General features: G+C 36.2%; 1 protein-coding gene across 1 annotated transcript in view; it reads left to right on the forward strand.

Moving 5' to 3' along the window:
* tex264b (testis expressed 264, ER-phagy receptor b) overlaps nt 1-22,576 on the forward strand; it is a 42,709-nt gene that overhangs the window by 3,534 nt on the left and 16,599 nt on the right. The window contains exon 2 of the mRNA XM_079858247.1: nt 7,110-7,331. Coding sequence (XP_079714373.1) covers nt 7,110-7,331 — 222 coding nt within the window. The remainder of the gene's footprint in view (nt 1-7,109; nt 7,332-22,576) is intronic.

Consider the following 22,576-nt stretch of genomic DNA (forward strand, 5'->3'; position numbering starts at 1 on the left):
CTCCTTTTAAAGCTTGAAAGTTCCAGTTCAAGCTTAAAAGTTTGTCATTCTTTTTAATTGCTTGGAAAAGACCACATTAATCAAAATTCTTTCTTGTTCCAAGAAAAAAAAATCACCTCAAAAGTTGTAAAATACAGTAGCTCCGACTCCCCCCAATGGTTTTTCAATGCTGAATACATTCATACACTCTGCAAAAGTCAGAGCAGTTTATTTAAGAGATGAGTTTAGCTTATGTTGTGTCTATTATGAGTTTATTCACGTAGTGAAGTCCTAGAGGAGCTAAATTCTGATGTTGTTTGTCTTCAGTCTTCAGTTGTTTGTGTTCAGATTCAGTTCGGTACAGTATGTAGTAGTACGGTATAAGTAGACGATCGAAGTGGTCTAGGGTGTATGGTTTGAATTAAGGGAAAAAGCACCAAGGTTATTATTGCATGAACCCGAGCATGGACCTTTACCTCCGAATGTCATAAAGAGGAAAGCAGAAAAGGTAAAATCTGTCAGAGTTGTTGCCCTATACCTTCATACTTCACTTGACCTTAATGCCCTTACACTTTTAGGGAATATAAATGAGCTCATACCACAACTTCTGTGACTTTTCATCTGACCTTCAGTGGCTCCAGTGACCCTCTGGGTTAAATCACTTTTCAAGTTGTTTAGTTCTTACAAAGTTTGCAGCAGTGTGTTTTATTTGGGATTTGGGAATGTATTTATATTTATCTATTTATGTATGGATTTATCTGGCAAAAAAACTCAGCAGGAGCCATTGCAAATGGAGGTTCAGTAAACATGGTTTCTACAGCAGAGGCAGTGCAGAAACCCACCGTCCTGCTCAGTTTGTGTAGGTTGACGGTGTTGCTGGAATTATTTCTTGGCTCATTTGGCAAAGAATATCTCTTGGTTTTCCTGTTTGTGCACAAGACCTTCTTGATGCAGAACTTGCATCACATTTCTCACACCTCCTGCCCACCTCCTTCTCAACCGGTCAAATCCGTTTTCATAGCGTTAATGTGTACTCAACCTCCCACCAGAAAGCCCTACTGGAATGGAGTCGGACTCTTGAGTGACAGCTCGGCCTTACTTTCAAAGCCTCGTTGTCACTGACAGACTGTTTTTTTCTTTACCCAAGTCCCCAATTAGCAACTGTCCAAAGCTCTACGCATACAGCCATGGCCAAGTTCTGATCCAGTTCAGCTAATTGGCATAATGATCTCAACTCGTTGAGAGAGGAGCCTGGGGTGCTAAACCCAGGGGTCAGAAGCTCCTAAAGGCTGCTGATAGAAAGTAGAGCGAGGCAGGAACAGGATTGGAAAACAATTAACTCCTCTGGGATGAAAGATTTTACCACAAGGATTGGCGTGACCACCCTGGTTCCTCAATTTCGGATTCACTGACTGCTACTGTAGTCTGCAAGCCCTCAAGCTTTTGGGAACTTCCTCTCATCAGGCCAAACAATGCGGTGGAAGTGGAAGCTCGTGGGTCTGAAGATGGTTGCCATGGATAAGAAGAGCCGGGGAGACTTCTTCACATGGCGGATTTTGTGAAGGGCCATGAAAGGCATTCCAGTCCCTAAGTGACGGAGAGTTTTAGGGTTTGCTCTTTCTCTGTTCTTCACGTCTGCTTTTTGAGAGTCAGTCAAAAAGATGAAAAGAAAAAATAGGCGCACCAGATGCTTGTGGCGAAGGCTTTTATTAGAGTATAGGTGATGGTGACTGTTGTTGTAATTTGGATTTTTGAAGTATGTGCAATTGTGCACGCTGGTGCTAGTATTGCTCATTCCTTAGCACAAGAGGAGGGATTTGCGATGGTTCTGTGTTGTGAATGGACTAACTAAAGTGTCTGTAATATCAAGACAAAATGTTATGACATGTTCCAGTACTGCACTGTCAGAGAACTTTTTAACTTATGTACCACTTAAAAGTGCATATGAGTAGCTTAATGGGTTAGTTCAGCCAAAAAAAAAAAAAAATCTGTCATCATTTACTCACATTCATGTCATTATTACTTTATTATATTAAAAACTTTATTAAACTTTTTAATAAACTTTAGTTAAATTTAGTTTAAGTTTAATTTAGTTTAATTCCACTTTAGTTAAACTCAAAAAACAAATAATAAATGTTGCCTTGTCAACTAATTGAATAAATCAATTTAAGTTGATGTATTAAAATGATTAAACCTGAAATATAATATATTAAAGCTACACTGTATAGAAATATATATTTTAAAAAAAACAAAGTAATCAAATAAACGACAAAAGCACAATGAAATTACTAAACTGAAACTAAAATGAAATGAAAACTGAAAATTTTAAAATAAATAATAAATACTATGATAGTATATAAATAATACTAAAATAACACTGGTTCACTACCTGTATGGCTTTAGTCCCTCTGTGGAACAAAAAAAAAGATATTTTGAAAGTAATTGGGGTTTTAAACAACATTGGACACCATTGACTTTCATTATGGACAAAAAAAAAATCCAGTGACATCATGATGGTTTAAAACGACATGATAGATTACTCAATTTGTAGGTGAACTATCCCTTCAAGGTTACCATTAGGTATTAATTTGCACCCTTTAGGAGGAGGTAAGGTACAAAGTGTGTATTTGAGGGTACATTCCCAATGGCAAGCTAAAGGTACAATTTGTTACACATTTTTCTGACAGTGTGCCTTACTGTTACTGAAAAGTTTGTATTTTAAATTCACCCGTGATATGTTTAGTAGCTTGCAAATATGTTGTGTGTTCTGTGACACCAGGAAGTTAACTTTAGAGAATTTTTTGATTGAAAGCGAAATTGATATTCTGGCTTGTAAACAGAAAGATGCCTTGATGCCTTTAACTCATGTCAAAGATGGGCCCTAACTGAGTGCTTTCTGTTCTTGACAACTGTGAATTATTTAATGAACTTGATAGCTTATTGAGATCATCTTAACGATTCATCACTCCTGATGAAAACTGACAGTGACAGAAAAGATAATGTCAACAGACTGCTATTTTCAGTAAGGAACTTAAGCATCCTGTTGTCAGCAGACGTCTTGTAACAGAATTCCAACTGGCTCTCGCCATCAAAACTATTAGTATTTTCACAGCATCCTGGCTGTCTGAGGATGGCAGGAACATGAAAAGGCAGTCCACTGTGAAGATGCGGATAGCGGCAGTGACAGCGAGGGGGAAGGGAAGATGCGAGAGCTTTTTAAAGAGCGTCTGAAGAGATGAATAAATGAGTCTGCCTTTCCGAGGTATTTTGGAGTCATTTCCCCAGAGGACTGCTGCAACACCGTATAACCTCAGTGACATTTCGCACATTTGCCACGAATTGATTTGACTGCTGCTTGACAAGTAAAACGACAAAAGTAAAACACAACCGCTATGCTGACAGTTACATATATGCTCATCAGTACTTCTGTCGTCCTGTCAGTTCAGTGTCTTGAATTATCTTTTCTCTCCATATTTCAGTGTATACAAGCTTTCTTTTCAGATGTTTACCTCAGTCGGGACTAAACACGCCACCCTACGGTTAACCCTCCTTCCTATACCCACATTGCAACTCTAAATCCAGTTAGTCTGTATGAGCTTTTCCAGTTGTCGGCAGGAATGTGTGATTTTTGTAGTTGGTAGTTTATTGTAATGCGTGGTGTGATGTAGTGGTTCAGGCTCAGTGAAGCCTAAAAGTCATTTGGTTGCTGGTTTGCCATCAGCATTTTGCCTTCAAACGAACGAAACAAGATACTCAATGAAAAATAATGTAGGGCCTTCAGGAATTGATTGGATTGTAAAATATATTCTTAGGTTTGTTGCATGGCTTCCATTTCATTCTATGATCTACATTCAATCAAACTACCTGATAATTGTGATGAATCCACATTATTTTGCAATGTGGAAGTAAGTATTTCCTTTGAATGCGCAAGACTTCCGATTAATTTGCCAGTATAGGTAAATAACTACAAAAATAACAAAGTGCAGTAAATGGTAAAACTATTTGCGCTACAAATCAGTGTGTTTAAGATTGTTAAAAAGATCAAATACCATTATAACAAATAGTTTGTGATATAAAGCAGCAATGGGGTTTACAATATAAACTAATAAAAATAACTAATAATAGTGTACTCAGAAGTGTACAATAGTATACTATTATTCTGGGAGCTTAGTTTTCACATACTGTAGTAAATCTTTTATATTTTTGAAACGTTTAAATTATAATTTTTTTAGTGCTGTCAAATCAATTAATCGCGATTAATCGCAGGTAACAAAAGTATGTGACTGTTTATATAATATATGTGTGTAATATATATATTTATATGTGTGTGTATACTATATATACTGTATATCCATACATATACAGTGCTATGCATAAGTTTAGACACCCATACTAAAGTTGACTAAAAAGAGGAATAAAAAAACATCTTTTGGAAACTGAACTTAATCCCTTAATTTAAAAAATTAGGAAAAATCCAACCTTTAAGGACACCAATTTTCTTTGTGAATGAATAATGTATCGTAAATAAATAAATGTTCTTCCTTAAAATACAGGGTGCATAAGTTTGGACACCCCTATGTTAAATTCCCATAGAGCCAGGCAGATTTTTATTTTTAAAGGCCAGTTACTTCATGGATCCAGGATACTATGCATCCTGATAAAGTTCCCTTGGCCTTTGGAATTAAAATAGCCCCACATCATCACATAGCCTTCACCATACCTAGAGATTGGCATGGTTTTATTTCAGTTAGCCTAATAGCTAGTTTGCATTGAGAGATGATCTTATGGAAAGTACTTCATGCCAATCTCTAGGTATGGTGAAGGCTATGTGATGATGTGGGGCTATTTTAATTCCAAAGGCCAAGGGAACTTTATCAGGATGCATAGTATCCTGGATCCATGAAGTAACTGGCCTTTAAAAATAAAAATCTGCCTGGCTCTATGGGAATTTAACATAGGGGGTGTCCAAACTTATGCACCCTGTATTTTAAGGAAGAACATTTATTTATTTACGATACATTATTCATTCACAAAGAAAATTGGTGTCCTTAAAGGTTGGATTTTTCCTATTTTTTTAAATTAAGGCATTAAGTTCAATTTCCAAAAGATGATTTTTTATTCCTCTTTTTAGTCAACTTTAGCATGGGTGTCTAAACTTATGCATAGCACTGTATGTGTGTGTGCACACAAACATTCACACACACATATATATATATATACACACACACACATATTATAAACACAAACTTGTATGCTAGATGTGATTAATCGCAATTAATCTATTTGACAGCCTTAATTTTTTTTTTAAATGTTTTGTATGTTTTGGAATAACATACACTAATGAATCGTTGTTTCGGCTCCCCTGCAATATTTGACATCATGTAAAAAAAAGAAACTTTGACAAAACTGTTGACAGAACATGGTCTCTGGCAATGCAGAATTTTTGTTGTTGTGATCTCATTTATTTACAATCTAATGCCGTGTTGGGAGAGACTTAGTCACAATCTGTGTCAAAGCCTCTGAGCAAATGGAGGCTTAGTGACAGGCCAGTCTGTTAAAACACACTCCCCGTGAGCAACACCTGCTGGGAGCGCACCAGGAAACAAGACCTCCCGCAGACCTGGGCCGCAGAATGCTCCTGCTGTGAGTAGACTACTCGAAGAATTACAAAGAGTTATGCTGTAGAATGACTGCACACATGAAGGAAAACTAAAATCAGTTTAACTCATCTGGTTATCTGCTTTTCTGACTGATGTTTTACCTGACTGGCAGTGCAATTTATTCCTGGAAGGCTCGGCAGGAGGCCGAAAGTGACCCAGAAGACTCCAAATTCCTCCAAATGAAAGGATGGATGTTCTGTGAACTCTTGCAGCCTCTTTTCTAAACAGACCTTCATCTGTCACAGTCTGTCTTCAGCGACCTAGCCCTCTTCCCTCCGAATCCTCGAGGGACCTGAACCCCACGCTGAGACTGGGTCGTACAATCCATCTCCCCGGTGCCCTCATTTGCAAGCGTATATGCCTTCAGTTGGTAAAAGCAAGAGGCGTGCATGAAAAGTGACTGTTCGGGCATCTGTCCATACTGGTCTCGAAGCTGCCAAACACTATGCAGCATCTTATCAAACTATAGCTTCCTTGTTGTTTTTTCGCCACACAATGCCACCTGCTCATGCAACTCCATCTAATCCTGTGTTTATATGCTTTTTCAGCCGTGGCTTTGTTTATTCTCATTAAGCTAGCTTTTCCTTTGTGACTCACTGAATCATGGACACGCTCCCTGTTGTCTTTGAACACAACTCCACACAAGAGTGAGGGAGTTCTTCCTGCTTATTTGTTGCGTAAGATAAGCCTTGTGAGAGGTGTATGGCTCTTTTTGCTGGTTACTGCCGCAGTTGATGGGTTTTAATGGGGTGGGGAAAGTTTTTTTTGTGGATATGCTGTTTGGGAAGATCAGTGTTTGTTGGGAAGATCAGTGTTTGTTGGCAAGAGAAGTGTTTATTGTCTTTGATATAAGCCTGCTTTATTATTAATGATATTTGAAAAGGTTTCTTGAGCTCACCAAGGATGCATTTATTTGATCAAAAATACAGTAAAAATATTTTGTGCAATATTATTATAATTTAAAATAACTGTTTTCTATTTGAATATATTTGGAAAATGTAATTTATTCCTGTGACGCAAAGCTGAATTTTCAGCATCATTACTCATGAAGTCACATGATCCTTCAGAAATCATTCTAATATGCTGATATGAAAACAGTTGTGCTCCTCAATATTTCTTTCTTAACCCTTCATTTACGGTCACTTTTGATCAATTTCATGCATCCTTGCTGAATAAAAGTATTAATTTCTTTTTCTTTTTTTTATCTTATATGAGTGGGCTATATATCCTGCTAACAATGCATTTCATTTTAAATGCTTGATTATACTATGACATGATTATTTGAAATATTCTGCAATATTGTTCATGCATGATTTACTGTACATCTTGCAGTGCTTTTATCTTGTCATATTTTCTTCAGAATGTTTAATCATTGTACTTGTGTGTCTTTTTCATTATTGTCTTCATTGATGAATTAAAAACCTTTCACAAGATTTACACTGGTTCTACTTTCCGAACTGTGTGTTGTAGGTTCCAGCACAGAAGTGTCGCTATGCTGTGGGCAGTATTTTGAGTGAAGGTGAGGACGGACCCAATGAGGACCAGCAGCAGCTGTATGAGAAGCACGGTTTTCGGGTTTTCTCTTTCCCAGAGGTTACACATGTCGTCACGGCCTCCTTCCCTCACCGAACCCCTCTCTCTATTTTCCTGGGGGTGCAGAGGGTCTATCCACAGCTGAACTACTACATCAAGGTAACTTGCTCTTCTTTATCATTCACCAAATGCCTGTTCTCTAAAATTCAAAGCTTTACAACTTCACTTGAATGCTGTGTTTGTGCAGTAACTTTGCTATTGCCTAAGGTGTGTTTTATTTAAGTCGTCCTTATGTGTGATTGATTCTGACAACGTTCTTCTGTTTCCTTCAACATGAGTGGTGTATTGGCGCGTAGAGGTTGTGAGGGAATGAAAGCTGAGTTTGTTAGTGTTTTTGGACTCTATCTAGAGGGATGGAGACAGTAATTATTAAGCAGTAGATTTAATCATAGCAATTAAGGACAAAGAGAGAGAAGTGCAGGGGATGAGAGCAAAGACAGCAACAAATGAGAGTTGCAGGACTACGAATTGGGAAGCAGGAAAATGGAGAGATGGTGCATAAGGACAGAAAGGTTTGGTGTTAAAGAGAAAGCTGTTTTTGAAAAGATTTCAGAGTAAAGATGCACACTCAAAAGTTCTTTATCGTTCTTTGATTAGGGATAAAAAGAAGTTTGAAATACCTTTGCAGCGATATACTGTTAGCAAATATCCCGACTGAGAGCAGCATATTTAGATGAATATGTAAATATATGCCGCATGCTTTCTTCTCAATAACAAAATAAACACACAACAAAAATGACAACGGTGAGAAAACAGAAGTTAAGAAAGCATCCGATCAAACCGATGTGCATATGTTTGCACCAGCTCTCCATTTTGAGTCGTCATGTCACGCTTATTTATATAGCACCTTATAGAATGGATTGCTTTAAAGCAAGCAGCTGTACAGGATCAAACATGAAAAAAGAGTCTCTGTGTCGCTTTCATTTAGATTTACAGATAAAGCATCTCTGACTTTTTTACTCGTTCTGACTTCGACGGACTGAACAGAACAGAGAAGATTACCACGTCAAGGAAGGCGGAGCTTCAGAGCACACATACCTATTACGTAATCGCTATGGACCAATGGTATTTTGAAAGTGTTTGCAAGTCGGAGCAAACTTTTCCGGGAATTTGGCATTGGAAAGCTGTTTCGAACTCCCGAAATGAACTCTAAATGAATGTGGTGCTCAAATGGGCAATGCAAGTTTGAGTCATTTCCCTATACCACTCCACACCACTCCACACACCCCCCCCCCCCCCCCCAATCTCAACTGTACCTTTTATTTCAACTAGATTTCTTAAACAAAACTTTTTTTTTTTTTTAATTTGCAGAAAATGTGTGTTGTGCAAGGCTAATCACTGGCTTGTTGCTAAGGTGTTGTCAAGGTGTTCTAAGTGTTTTTAGAGGCAATTTTAACGGCCATCACATTTTCTCCATATTTTTGGCACCATTTGTGTGTGTGTGTGCGCCTCCTCAACTCTCCCCACCATCTGCCCTGATGCAGCCTCAGTGTGAACGCAGCCAACAGACTCATGCTCTTTCAGCCTTTAGATCTGTCTGCTCAGCTGTTAGATTACTTATCTCCTCCTGTTTGAGTCCTTCCCCTTGCCTTTTTCATACATGTTTACTTTCTGTCCGTTATAGAAATCTTGATACCATCAACTTGCAGTTATAGGCTTAAGAAAGTCTGAAGAACATCTGTGTAGACCAATTGGAGTTAAATGCTGAAATCTATTATCTCAACCACTAGTGATCATCATTACATTAAATCATTCCATCGGTTTGGAAATTGTTTTAGTAAGTATGGGCTAAGACCAAGCTTCGGATTATTTAAAACCTCTTTAACATTATTCTAGTTGATGTCTGTGGTCTTTAATGTGTCTTGTGTTAAGTGAAGCACTTAATTTGTAGTTGCCTCAAGAAGATCTGTTGATGCAGTGTGATAGACTTTCAAGAAAAACTGAGATTGTATTGAAGATTGTATTACATGTCTGAATACTCTATCAATTATTAATGTGGGCTTCCTTATACAATGTTGTTTTTCTTGAATGAGTGCAGCAAGAAGTTAGCTGTGGAATTATGGAGGATTTGGCTTGTGCGTGATGTCTCTCAGAGTTGAGAATGTGAGAATTGAGAAATGGATTTTTGCAGAAAGGTGGGCTACAGATGAGTTAAATCATTTCTATATTAGGGATGTGCATACACTACTATTCAAAAGTTTGGGGTTGGTAAGTCTTTTAAGCTCAAAAAGGCTGCATTTATTTGATCAAAAACACAGTAATATTGTGAAATATTATCACAATTTAAGTTTTTTATTTTAATGTTTTAAAAAGTCATTTATTCATGGGATGTGACACTTAAAGGGATAGTTCACCCCAAAATGAAAATTCTGTCAGTAATCACTCACCCTCATGTTGTTCCAACCCGACTTTCGTTCATCTTCGGAACACAAATTAAGATATTTTTGAGCTCTCACTCCTCCATAGGCTTCTATGGGACAGAAAGTTATTAAAGACATCGTTAAAATAGTCCAAGTGAATACAGTGGCTCAACCACAAGTTTATCAAGCGACGAGAATACTTTTTGCGCGCAAAAATCAAACAAAAATAACCACTTTATTCAACTATTCATTTTCGTCTATGTGGGCCTGAATGAACTCACGTAACAGTGCAGCGCGTCTGGGTTGTACGTCACTATTGGCCGACGCTGGTCATATGTGATGCGAGAGACGTACAACACAGAAGCTGTTACACTATGTGAATTCATCTTTCCTGATTAAATTCCTTAGCTAAAGCACTGTTTGCAGCTAAGAATTTTAAAATATAAAAAATATAAAAACAAACAGTTCAACGGATCACACTAATGCACTAGCTGCTTGTTCATGGTCTGTTTCTCTATCAAAGTCTTTGCTACAATATGCTGTCGTGTAGCATGTTCCGCAAGTGAGGAGGAAAAAACTTTCTTTTTGATCACATCAAGCATCTCAGACAGCCACAACTCTTCTGAATAAAACCCGAGATTCAGATCCAACGTGCCTTTGTTTACGTTACATAACCCAATTCATACAGTATATCAACATATCGTACATTGCATATGCATCAAATCACGAGAGAGCCACGGATACCCGACCCTAATCGACACCTAGGAGCCTGCCAAAGAGTTTTTTCTAGCACCAACATTCGTTCTGCTCTCTTGATGCATCACAGTCACTTTTAAATATATCTTTTAGAAGTGAATTTCCATTTTAAACAGCCCTCTCTTTTTACTTCACCAGCAAAAGGCAAATATTTCTCATCATGAATAATCCATGACAGAGGCCGTCTGTCCGTAGGTTGTGTGGGCTGCAGATGATTGAACTTCGCGTACAGTAAGAATGAGTAATTTGAAGGCAGTTGGTGATGTGAGACGGAAGGTTGGTCCTCTCTTGTTCGTGGGCAGATTGCACAGAGACGCTTCTAATTCTGACTGGGACAGTATAAGGGAATCCCTATGGCAACCAGACCCATTTCTGGAGAGGTCGTTCAAGTGGGAACCTTGGTCTGCTTTCTTTGTGTTTTATAATGTGCAGTAAAGTCACATTTTGGTATCGCATGACCAGAAAATATAATTCTTCACCCTTGATTTAACAGAATTGTGCATGCTTTTTGGTCACAGTTACTTGCTAAGGCAAGCATCACTATTACTGCTCTTAAGCTTAGGGTTTATGGATTTAAACAAACCTATAACACTAACTGTCTGAACTTTTCCATGCAATTAAATGAAACCTTTTCAACACAGAGGAATCTTATTGAACCGATTTGTTGCAGTGTTGTATGATTTCATGTTATGCATACTAGATACAATGTCGGAGAATTTTTTTCAAAGATTTAACTGCATAACTATATCTTAAAATTGAAATGTATTTTTTAAGTTTAAATTTAAAAATTTAAATATTAATGTTCAGGATCTGTATTTCTGTACAGTTATGGACACTTAAAATGATTCATATTTAGTAAACTGAAAAATGTTTGCAAATGTAAATTGTTTAATTATTTACAGCAAATAATAATGATAATAATAATAAATCATGACAAATTGTTGAATTTGCTCAATAGAAAATCATTTTTTTGAGTAAATTTATACATTTTTGCCAAGTTTAAAAAAATCCTATAAATGTTGCGTTTGGAGGTCACACACGTTGGTTTTTACTTTAAATATGTTAAATTATCTTCAAAAATGTTTCCAAAAAAACCTCACCACACACGTTCTCACTAGACATGCGTGACTTGTCCCATGTCAATTCAAGCTCATATTGTCATTTGATGCAGACAACCCATTAACAACCGTTTCTGATGCGCTGACCTGAGTTTAGCACTTCCGGGAATCATCACACCCGTCAGACATCCTGACAGCATAGAGAACAAGCTTTCACATCAATCGTATAACACACACACGTCACGCAGAACCTCAGCAGTCCTCATCAAAGGCAGGAAGTGTCTGTCTGGACATCATGATTGAATGAATGGGATCAATATTTGGTCAGTCTTAGCCTTTCATTTTCTCTTACGTGAGTACACAGGAGAAACAGCATCTTTTTTAGACTCTGCTGCTTGCTTCCCTGTTCTCCTGCTGGTCTGTATTGATCCAGGAGGTTCAGGTTACCTGTGCTGAGATAACACTACATGCTCATTATGACTTGGTCTTTTCCTAACCTCAGTCCTGCTATTTGATTTCTTCTCGAGACCTAACGGTAGTTCACTGATCCAGATCAAATCTAAAATATATGGTATTAAGGGCAATTGTTTTGTACTTGTTGACAATATTATCTCTCCACTGCAGTAATTATAATTCACTCATTATTTGATGTTTTGTTTTCTGGGATAGCTTTAGTCATATGCGCTGAAAATCATAATTAATCATTTTAATATGTCATTGTTTATGTTCAAAATGTTCTTTTGTGAGAATAAATCACTGAACTATGTTGTTTTGTTTTGTTTTGTCTTAGTGTAGCCGAAGCCATAATGAGGATACGCTTAATGTTAAATTGGCTCGTTCCAGTTATATTCCCTATTATAATGGGAATCTTTAAAGTAACAAGCACATATTCAAGATTGAACCCTCCTAATTAAGGCTTCATTATTCAAGTTGCGAACTGTGAAAATCAAGACTAAAGAACAGAAAAAAGTGTATTATTAGATGTTCCACTATTGGCACTGTGTGAAAATTTAAATGATCAAGAAATGCCAAGTAGCATAATAGTGACCCAGTTGCAATGTGGGAAGAAAAAATAATTTGTTGGACCAGCAAAAGTTCTTTTGCCAAAAAATGAGTGTGGTGCAAATCTAACACCTCAGAAAACACTACTTACTGTGAAATATGGTGGAGTTAGCATCATGCTGTGGGGTGGCTTTTCATTATCTGGGACTAGGTGTCTTGTTAAAACAGAAGGAAAAAAACGAATGGTGAAATATCCTGGAAACTTTTGCAAGATAACCTAGATAAACTGACTCTTGGGCGAAAGTTCATTATCTGCACTGGATGAATAGTGGCTGACAGACAGTCCAATTCGAGAATCTGTTGCACTATTTGAGAAATCCAGTGCACAGGTGACATTTGACTAACTAGAACAACTGTTGCAACTTTGAGCCAAAGTTACATCTGAACTATGTTAAGTTGTTATATAATTGCCTCAGATGATTTAAGGCTAACTCCTGAACTGTCAGAATACTTCAACTGAGTATTTAATAACATACAGCGTTACATTAAAGTCACCTTGAAATAAAAATTGACGGGTTAGTTCACCCTCATGTTCTCCAGAAGTCAAGTCAAGTCATCTTCATTTATATAGCGCTTTTAACAATGTAGATTGTTTCAAAGCAGCTTTACAGAGATAAATGTATAATTTAAGGTAACAGAGATTGTCTTGGCTTTACAGCGGTTCTTTAAAAAGAAGAAAGAAAGTAATTGAGGTTTGGAACAACATGTGTGTGCTCTTGTGAAAAAGAAGTGAGCTTAATTGTATTGAATGTGCATCTTAAGTGTACACTTTCGTGACTATGTTTAAGTAAGTGCACTTTGCAATAATGTCAAGTTTGACCTTAATATAAAGTTTTACTTTGTGTAGACTAACATGCTAAACTAAAGCACACGTGAAGTACTTGATTTTCAAGATTATTCAATACTACATTTAGCTAACTAAAGTTAATATATTTTAAATATCTTAAATTGCTACTTCATCATTACAAATGACAAATATATAACACTTTATTTTAAGGTGATGTAGTTACACACTGCCATGTGTACTTACTATAGTAATAAAAGTAAATATGCATAATTACAAGGAACTAACCCTAAGCCAAACCCTAACCCTAACTTTGATATTACTCAGTACTTATTTGAGTAAGTACAATGTAACTACGTCACCTTAAAATAAAGGGTAACACTTTATTTTAGTGTCCTTGTTACATATGTTACATTTACTTACCATAGTAATAACAATAAATTATGCATAATTGCATGCAACTAACCCTCAACCAAATCCTAATCCTACCCTAACCCTATAGTAAGTACATGTAGTTGCTTAATATTACTCAGTACTTAAATATATAATTACACTGACCCCTTAAAATAAAGTGTAACCATATATTTAAATACACAACACAAGCTTCAACAGAAATTGCGTTTAAGTACATTTTAGTTTATTATAAATGCTTGTCAGTACATTCACTTTAACCATATTTCAAAAGACATTAGAAGTAATTATGAAATTACATATCAAGATGTACTTAAACTTAAAGTTCACCAAATTGCATTTAATATACATTTAAACTATAATAAATTTTCACTTGATGGCAATTAAGTGTCTGGAAAATTACTTTCAGCTTTCATTTCTTCATTTTTAATTCATTTCAAGTATATTATTTCCATAAAAAGTACTCTTTTTAAAAGTATGCTAAAGTGTAAAAAAAAAGCCTCAATAAACAAGGTGTTGCATGTAATGTCGTCTGCTGTCTCCTGCTTGATTGTTGTTAGGTTGTCATGAACTCGCACCTCAAACTACTCAATATTCTTGATCGTGTGCGCAACTGTCTCCCTTGTCATCTGGAATATGTATTGCGATGTCTGATAGTCGGTACATCAGCACTTGGAATGTCAAATACTTTTGCTCTGATCAGAATTTTGATACTTTTCCCATTGTACCACACATTTATGTCTATCTATCTGTGTCCGCCTCTCTATCTCTGTGTCCCTCTCCATCCTTCAGCATTAAGCCGAGAGTCCACAATCAAAAGTGGGCATGAACTTCTTGGACCAGGAGAAATGCTCTTCCAAATGCCACAGTGACATTTTAGCTCAAAAGCTCCCTTGAAAGATTATTAGAGTAGGATGACAACATGAACCAAACCTTCCCACTGTTTGCTTGCAAAAAAGCTCCATGTTTGATAATCTCCTATTGTCACGCTGCAGGAGAGATGCGACATATTTTTTGCAGCCTTTCCTCAATCCACACAAAATGTGAGTTTCTACAAGGAAAAGTTTAATTAAGATTAAATTCCCTTCCAGGGTGTTTTATTGGCATCTAGTTTAGATAGAATTGACAACCGGGTGTCACGCTGTGTTTCCACAGTCTCAGTTGCCTGGTTTCTTAATTAGCTGTTTGGTATTTCAGGTGAAGGGGTGTCATACTAGCAGAACGTGTGATGAATTTACACAAGCTACTTGTCTAGCCTGCTCTTCTCTGAATTTACCCCTTAATAAATGAAGCAACTGTATTTGTTGCATACTTTTTTTAGTTTATAATGCTTCAGAGAGCAAGAAATAGAACTTTTAAAGGCTAACTTCACTGATTTGCAACCAGAATTGTTACAATGTCTGTAGTATTTAAATGAAAATGTGCACTCTTTTTCTGTGTTACCTGCACCGATTTATCCCGGTTTATTTGTCAGCAAAAGTATTTTGAGAGCTCCAGTGCTTTCGTGAAAACTACAGACCATACTTCTGCATTTTTGTATCCCAATGCATTATGGGCGTTGAGTTTTCCTAAACCTTTTTGGTAAAAGGGAACGCCATTTTTCTCTGTTTTCTCTAGTCATGTAGCACTTTTTTTTATTCCCTTTGTACTGCTGAGACAGCAAAGTTTTAATAAAAGCCAATCTTGCCAGCGGTGAATTACTACCCCTTTAAGTGCCGATTGATCTTATTGAAGGATGTGCACTTAATGTGTTTCTAATAATGCCCCTAAACACAACTGGTCAGCAGCAGAATTGAAAGCCTTAAAGCCATTGTACTGAAACAAAATTGAGTTCTACCACTAAATTAAAATGACCATAATCTGTAAGTTATTTTTACACTGTATAGATTTAAAAACCATTAATCAATCAATCATGGAACAGCTTTGAAGGTATTTGAGTCTGAACAGATCTTCCTTGATGAATAATTTATATAATCTTAAATAAATAAATAGATTATTTATTTATTTATTTATTTATTTATTTATTTATTTATTTATTTATTTATTTATTTATTTATTTATTTATTTATTTATTTATGTATTTATTTATTTATAAATAATTAATTAATTAATTTAATTTATGTATTTATTTATTTATTTATTTAAATAAATAAATAAAGCTTAAAATCAAACATTTTATTGTCTTATTTAAATTTTTACAGTCAAAACTGTTTTTTTTACTGAAGAAAGTTATACTGAAATAAAAAATATTATATTAAATAAATGTAAATTTATTTATTTACCTATTAATCTATGTATTTTTCATTTATTCTATATATCTATCTATCTAATATATTTTTTTATTTATAAAGAATTTATTTAATTATGCATTTATTTATTTTAATAAATAAAACTTAAAATCAAAAATCTTATCTTATTTAAAACTTTCCAGTCAAAACTGTTGTTTTTCCTGAAGATAATGAATAAATAATATTAAATTAAATAATTGTAAATGTATTTATTTACCCATAAATGTATGTATGTTTATTCATATATTGTTTATCTCTCTATATATCTGTCTGTCTAGAAGTGTCAGAGGAAACATGTCAGCCTACATAAAACTATAAGGTTTAGACCCACTGATCTCAAATGATCCTTCCCAATTTTCTTGAACGAGTTGAATTGGATCATACTAATTACAGAAAGGCTTTATGATTATTAAGTTGTTAAGTAGTTATTCAATTATCATATTTATTCTGACTGAAAGTGTCTGTTGAGCTGCATTGTAAGGATGCTGTTCACAAGATTGTTAGAGGTGCCCTCAGCATCTGCAGAGACTCTGCACAGCTGTTGGACTTGAGGGCATTTTTGGGCACCCTGCAGGCCTGAGCCAAGATCATTGCTGGTAAAGGGCACAGACGGATACATGGAAAACCTGAAAGGTTGACTGGATAGTAGGTGTGTATGTATACTGTGTGTATTGACATGGCTGGCCTTTACCGCTGCCAGTGTTTGTGTGTTTCCCTCTAGACGCTCCTCTGCCCACTCAGCCATATGGCCTTCCTGACCACAAGCCAAAGCTGATTGTGACCCATGACTAGACTCTCTAATGTGGCTGAGAAGACGTAGCACACGCACACATCACGAGAGTAGTATATTTTTATAGTTTGCTTCCAGGTGCAGACAGCGACACTTATTTCTAATTTGTGCTTTGAATCGTTTGTTTGTTTTCTATTCTTTTTTTCCCCAGCTGTCACCGCCCGTGGCTTCGCTGTTCCCCCCCTGTCATGAAATATTCATTAGTTTGCTTCCTCTGTCACCTTATATTCCTTGCTGAATCATTAACACTCATTACTCTTGAGCATTGGATATTTAAATCAGGCAGATGGGCTTTTCACCCTTACAGAAAACTACTGTGGTTGTACCATGGCACTCAATGATTACCATATTAATATACCATAGTATTTAGGTTTGTATTTCAAATACCATGGTATATTTTATTTTATTTTATTTTTTTATTTTTTTGCGTGTGTGACAAGCATGTTTTTCTGTCCCGGTGGGGACTTAAACCTGAATGAACACACTCACGGGGCCTCGTGTCACTGTGGGTACACAAGCTTATAAATCATACAGAATTAGTTTTTTTGAAAATGTAAAAATGCAGAAAGTTTTGTGTGATGGGTAGGGTTAGTGTAAGGGGACAGAATATACAGTTTGTACAGTATGAAAACCATTAAGTCTATGTAGAGTCCTCACAAAGATATAGTGAACCAGACGTGTGCGCGCATGTGTTTTCAAATTGCTAATTGGCATAGGATGTTCACATTTTAACATTGTTCACACTATATTTTAACTAGGGCTGTCAAACGATTAATCGCGATTAATCGCATCCAAAATAAAAGTTTGTGTTTACATAATATATGTGTGTGTATGGAGTATAATTATTTTCTATATATAAATACACACACATGCATGTATATATTTAAGAAAAATGTGTTATTTATATATAATATAAATTATATATAATATAAATATATATATATACACAGTATATACATGCAAATATTTCTTAAATATATACATGCATGTGTGTGTATTTATATATAGAAAATAATTATACACCGTACACACACATATATTATGTAAAAACAAACTTTTATTTTGGATGCGATTAATCGCGATTAATCGTTTGACAGCCCTAATTTTAACATTATATTGCACAGAGATTGCTCATGAGACATAGGGACTTCAGGGATATGTTTTAGTTTTAACTTTGTCTTGGATGTTTCTCCTAAAATCTTATGTAACACTATAAATGTCTTTACTGTCACTTTTAATCAATTTAATGCATCCTTGCTGAATAAAATATTAATTTCTTTAACTGACCCCAAACTTTTGAACAATAGTGTATTGTCTACAGCTATTGCATATATTATAAGTTGACATTTTGATAGTATAGCCTACTCTCTAGCTTTGAAGTGTAAGTGTCTAATAAAGGGAATATGATAATTCTCTCCAAATCTGTGACATTCACATGTGTCAGATGTAATTAAAAATCTAGGAAAAGTTGAGAAATCTTATATAAAAAAAAAAGTTCCTAGCAGAGTTAAGAGAGCTGCGGTGTGTGTGTGTGTGTGTGTGTGTGTGTACCCGCCGGGACCGTGCGATATGAGACACTGGTGAGCGGCGGGTGTCTGGTCAGGCCACAAGAGAGACGCCAACACGTCCCTCTGCCTGGCCTGTTCCATTCCAGCAGTTCAAACATGACTTTTGTCCCAGAGCCTGGGGGAGTCCAGGAACATTTGCGGGAGGTAAATGTCACATTTGAATATGATTGATCAGCCCTCTGTGCGAAAGTGGCTGAGAATTAAGATAAGATGAATCCGAAATTACTACACGAAGGGAGGGGACAGGATGATATTTGCATGGTTGTGGTGCTGAAAATTGATTATTTTTTTGTTTTTGAAGATTCAAGATGCTTGATGTTGTTGTTATCGTCATGCATTAAATTACAAGGTGGATGAATAATTTCTAAACTCAAAGCTGGGGTCTTTTTTGTTGTTGTCCCGCTTCCCTCAAGGGGTGTGGGTGTTTCAGTCAAGCTGAAAGAAGTGTTATAATTGAGGACCTTAGCGAGTCGACGCATAAGACCAGTAATCTCCCATCAGCTATTGCAGGACACATGATCAACCCTGAATTAAAGAGGATTTGTGTTTGTAGCATCTGCAGTGACTGTGGAATTAGATGCCATAGAGAGAGTCAAAGCTTTTGATTAGCTTAAATATTGTATGCTAGATGAATGTGTTTTTGGCTATGTGCCAGTGTGAGGTGAGAAAAGATGAAGCGAGCTTGCTGATATGTCTTAAAATGGCGTGCTGGAGGCGGTCAAGCTGTGGCTGGAGGAGTGTGTGTAGGAGGGATTGTGCGTGTGTGTGGTCATCGAGGTGTAAATGAAACCACTCTGACCCATGAGGTGAAAATGAACTAGGTGTTCTTGGCTTGTTTTATAGTCTGGTTTTGGCTTTTTCCGCCTCTGTGTTTATCATTCGTGCACTTTCTCCCTCTGGTTTCCTTTAGCCAAATCCCAGCTGGATCAGTCACACCTCTAGAGTGTTGACCGGATTCCTGTACAACCGTTTTGAAGAGCTAAGAGGATTCTGGGATTCGCCCTGTGTTCCCAACCACCTTCTACATTAGTGCAAAATATTAAAATTTAAATTTATATGTGTTTCTAATTAGACCTTAATAGGCATTCTTTACTGTTTCTGTTGCGTATGACACATTTGTTGCATCCTTGGCATTGCATTAGCATTATTCTTCTTCTATGGCCAGGTCAGTATGTAACAGTTTGGAGGGAATTTTGCTGAGAAAGTTAGCTAAAATCAAATTGTTTTACATTTCAAATGTTTTGGGTCAGGAATTTTTTTTAAAATGTATTTTGTAAAAAAAAAAAAAAAAATATATATATATTTTTATACAGCAAAGATGCATACAATTTATTGAAAGTGACTGTAAAGGCATTTGTAACGCTACAAAAGATTTCTATTTTGAACTTTCTATTCGTCAAAGAATCATAAAAAATGTATCGCGGTTTACACAAAAATACTAAGCTGCACAACTGTTTAAATCATTGATAATACTAATAAGAAATGTTTCTTGAGCAGCAACTCAGCATATTAAAATGATTTCTGAAGGATCATGTGGCACTGAAGACTGGAGTAATGATGCTGAACATTCAGCTTTGATCACAGGAATAAATTACATTTTAAAATATATTATAGTTATTTAAAATTGTACAAATATTTCACAATATTACTGTTTTACAGTATATTTGATCAAATAAAATGCTAGGTGAGCATTAGAGACATTTTTCAAAAACAATAAAAAAAAACTTGCTGACCCAAAACTTTTGAACGGTAGTGTCAATAATAATATCCAGTTTGTGTTTCTGGTCTCAGAGATGATAGAGAGAGAGGAACTATTGTTTAAAGGTAGTAAACAAATCATTAGTAAGCAGTGCAACAATCCCCTATTAAGGATTAATGGGTAGATTTTATTTATTTTCAACAAAGGCATTTTCCAGACATACTGATTAACTTCCAAGATTACAATATGTCCCTTCTTCTTCTTCTTTTTATTAATGTCTTTGATGTCTTCTAATTCAAAGCCTTCTAGTTGTTTCTTGTATCGTCAAAGTTTCTAAAACATTTGGGTTTGTGAAAGTTGACTTTAAGATTGTCAGCTTTGTTTTGTCTCGGTAAGGTCACCGTGATCTTTCATTAGACATGACATCCTTTGCTCAAAATCTGACCTTTCTAGTGCGAAAAATAACAAAACTGTTTTTTAGATCCAAGTCAAAGCAACTTTGAGGTAGCTGTCTTTCATCTATGGCTAAGAGAAATTTAATTGCTGGGGTTAATTGGAGGGCTTCCCCATTAGAAATGTAGGCTATTGTGAGTTTGAGTAGCCCATGTTGAAGACTGGAATCGCTCAGTAATGATATGCACTGATTGGGATTCCTTGTCTTTCTCTCTCTCTCTCAGATTAAAAAAAAAACCTCCCTAATGATGGATTTTCTCATCAGATCTGTGTCTTCGGATGCTTCCCTCTCTCCCATCCCTTTTCTCTTTGGAATATCAAAGGATCTAATCTCCATGGAAATCTTTCCGAACGTTTCCTTGGTAACCATGGAGTTTCACATGGCTTAGATTCTCTTGTCTCATTTTTTAATTTATAACTTTTATCTTTGGAGGTTGTGAAAGAGATATAGTTCATGAAGTAGTCTTTGTGAAAATGAGCAAAAATGTCAGTGGCCTATTATTGGATATCCACTTTTCGGTGCAGCATCTCCTGGAAAGGATAAAAGTGCTAGAGCCTCTTACAGTAAAATGTCAGATGTTTGATGCACACTTTGGGAAGATTGTGGACAACATAATGAAAAGGTACCATGCAAGATCTCTTCTTTCAGTCTGTTCCTTAAAATTTACTTTTATCTTGTCCTATGTGAAATATGAACACCTGTGTTATACCTTCTCTTGGATTATTTCCGTTGTCCCTTAGAGCATCTGGGTTGTTACATTCATCATGGAGAGTGATTCTACCATTTCCCAGCAAAAAAGAAATTGTCTCTTTATTGATGGTCTGAAACAGACATTTCTCAATCGTTCCTTAGTCATACTGCCCATTTTTCACTATTAGTGTAGTTGCAAGTCCTCCTTTTTTTTAAAGAAATGACAAAGGGGACCCTGCCAAACCTTTGAACTTCTCCTTCAAGATAACGCATGCAAATTTCAGCTTTCCTTCTTGTTTCCTGCCAGGGGATTTTCGGCCAGACCTGTAATGAAATTTAGGGGCAGTGGACTGTGAGTTTGGAGTCTCAGGAGCTCGGGGGAGCTTAGAGGAGGACCAGAACCATTTAGCTTAAGGAAATGGCTTTGACAAAAGACCGAACACTGACACATCACTCGGGTCAGTGATTTACAAGGAAAGGCCAATTGAATGTATTTAGCCAGCGCAAATAGGCCACACTAATCTGTGAAAGCAACTTTCTTCGAACAAAGTTGTTTGTGATCAAAGTCAGTGCTTTGTGCGCAAAATTTTATAATGAAGTCTTTGTGATGTTGAAGCGTCGACTTGTGGTAAAGAAAGGACTGGGAGAAATGTATTCCATGTTGTTTGTGTGATACGTCAAATCTGATATATTCCTAAAAGGGATGCGCCGTTATACTTCGATAACTGATAATTCTTTATATTTGAAAGCCAATAACGATATATTGGCCAATAAACCCAAATTTGTATATCATTTTTGAGAGCCTGATTACAAAAACAAAAGTCATTAAAAGACATGTCCCAAGCACTTCAACATAAATCAAACGCAAAAAAGTACAGTAGCATAGTTTGAACCAATTTAAGTTTTAAAATAAATTTTACACTACTATGGCCAACTTACCGTACCAAAAAAATAATAATAATTGAATCATATTTCAAGTAATTCAAAACCATCATGGCAAACAGTGTGCATAAGGGGTGTCTCAGCTAAAGGAAAGAATCCATTATTTATTGGCTTTAAGATATCAGCCAAATCTTCTTATTTGACCGATAACGCTAACATTAAAAACAAACATATATCGGCCGATACCGATATGGTGTCCGATATATTGTGCATCCCTAATTCCTAATTGTAAAGCAATCAGAGAGTCTGGCCACTCTCTATTGACAAGCGTTAACTTCCTTGAAGGCGGGTACTCTGTTGAAGCTTAAAACTATTGGATCTGCCCTGAGCCACTCTGGATCTGCCATAACCAATCGCTAACGTTTGACGTAACCCTACAACTCAAACTAGCGCACGACATCAACGTCATCATTCTCAGCCACTCCCTCTGTTCACTGATTGGACCGGTAAAAATTTGGAGGAGGGAGGGCAGAGCCAGGCTA

The sequence above is a fragment of the Squalius cephalus genome (genome assembly GCF_949319135.1).
Source record: "Squalius cephalus genome assembly, chromosome: 22".
Classification (NCBI taxonomy): Eukaryota; Metazoa; Chordata; class Actinopteri; order Cypriniformes; family Leuciscidae; genus Squalius; species Squalius cephalus.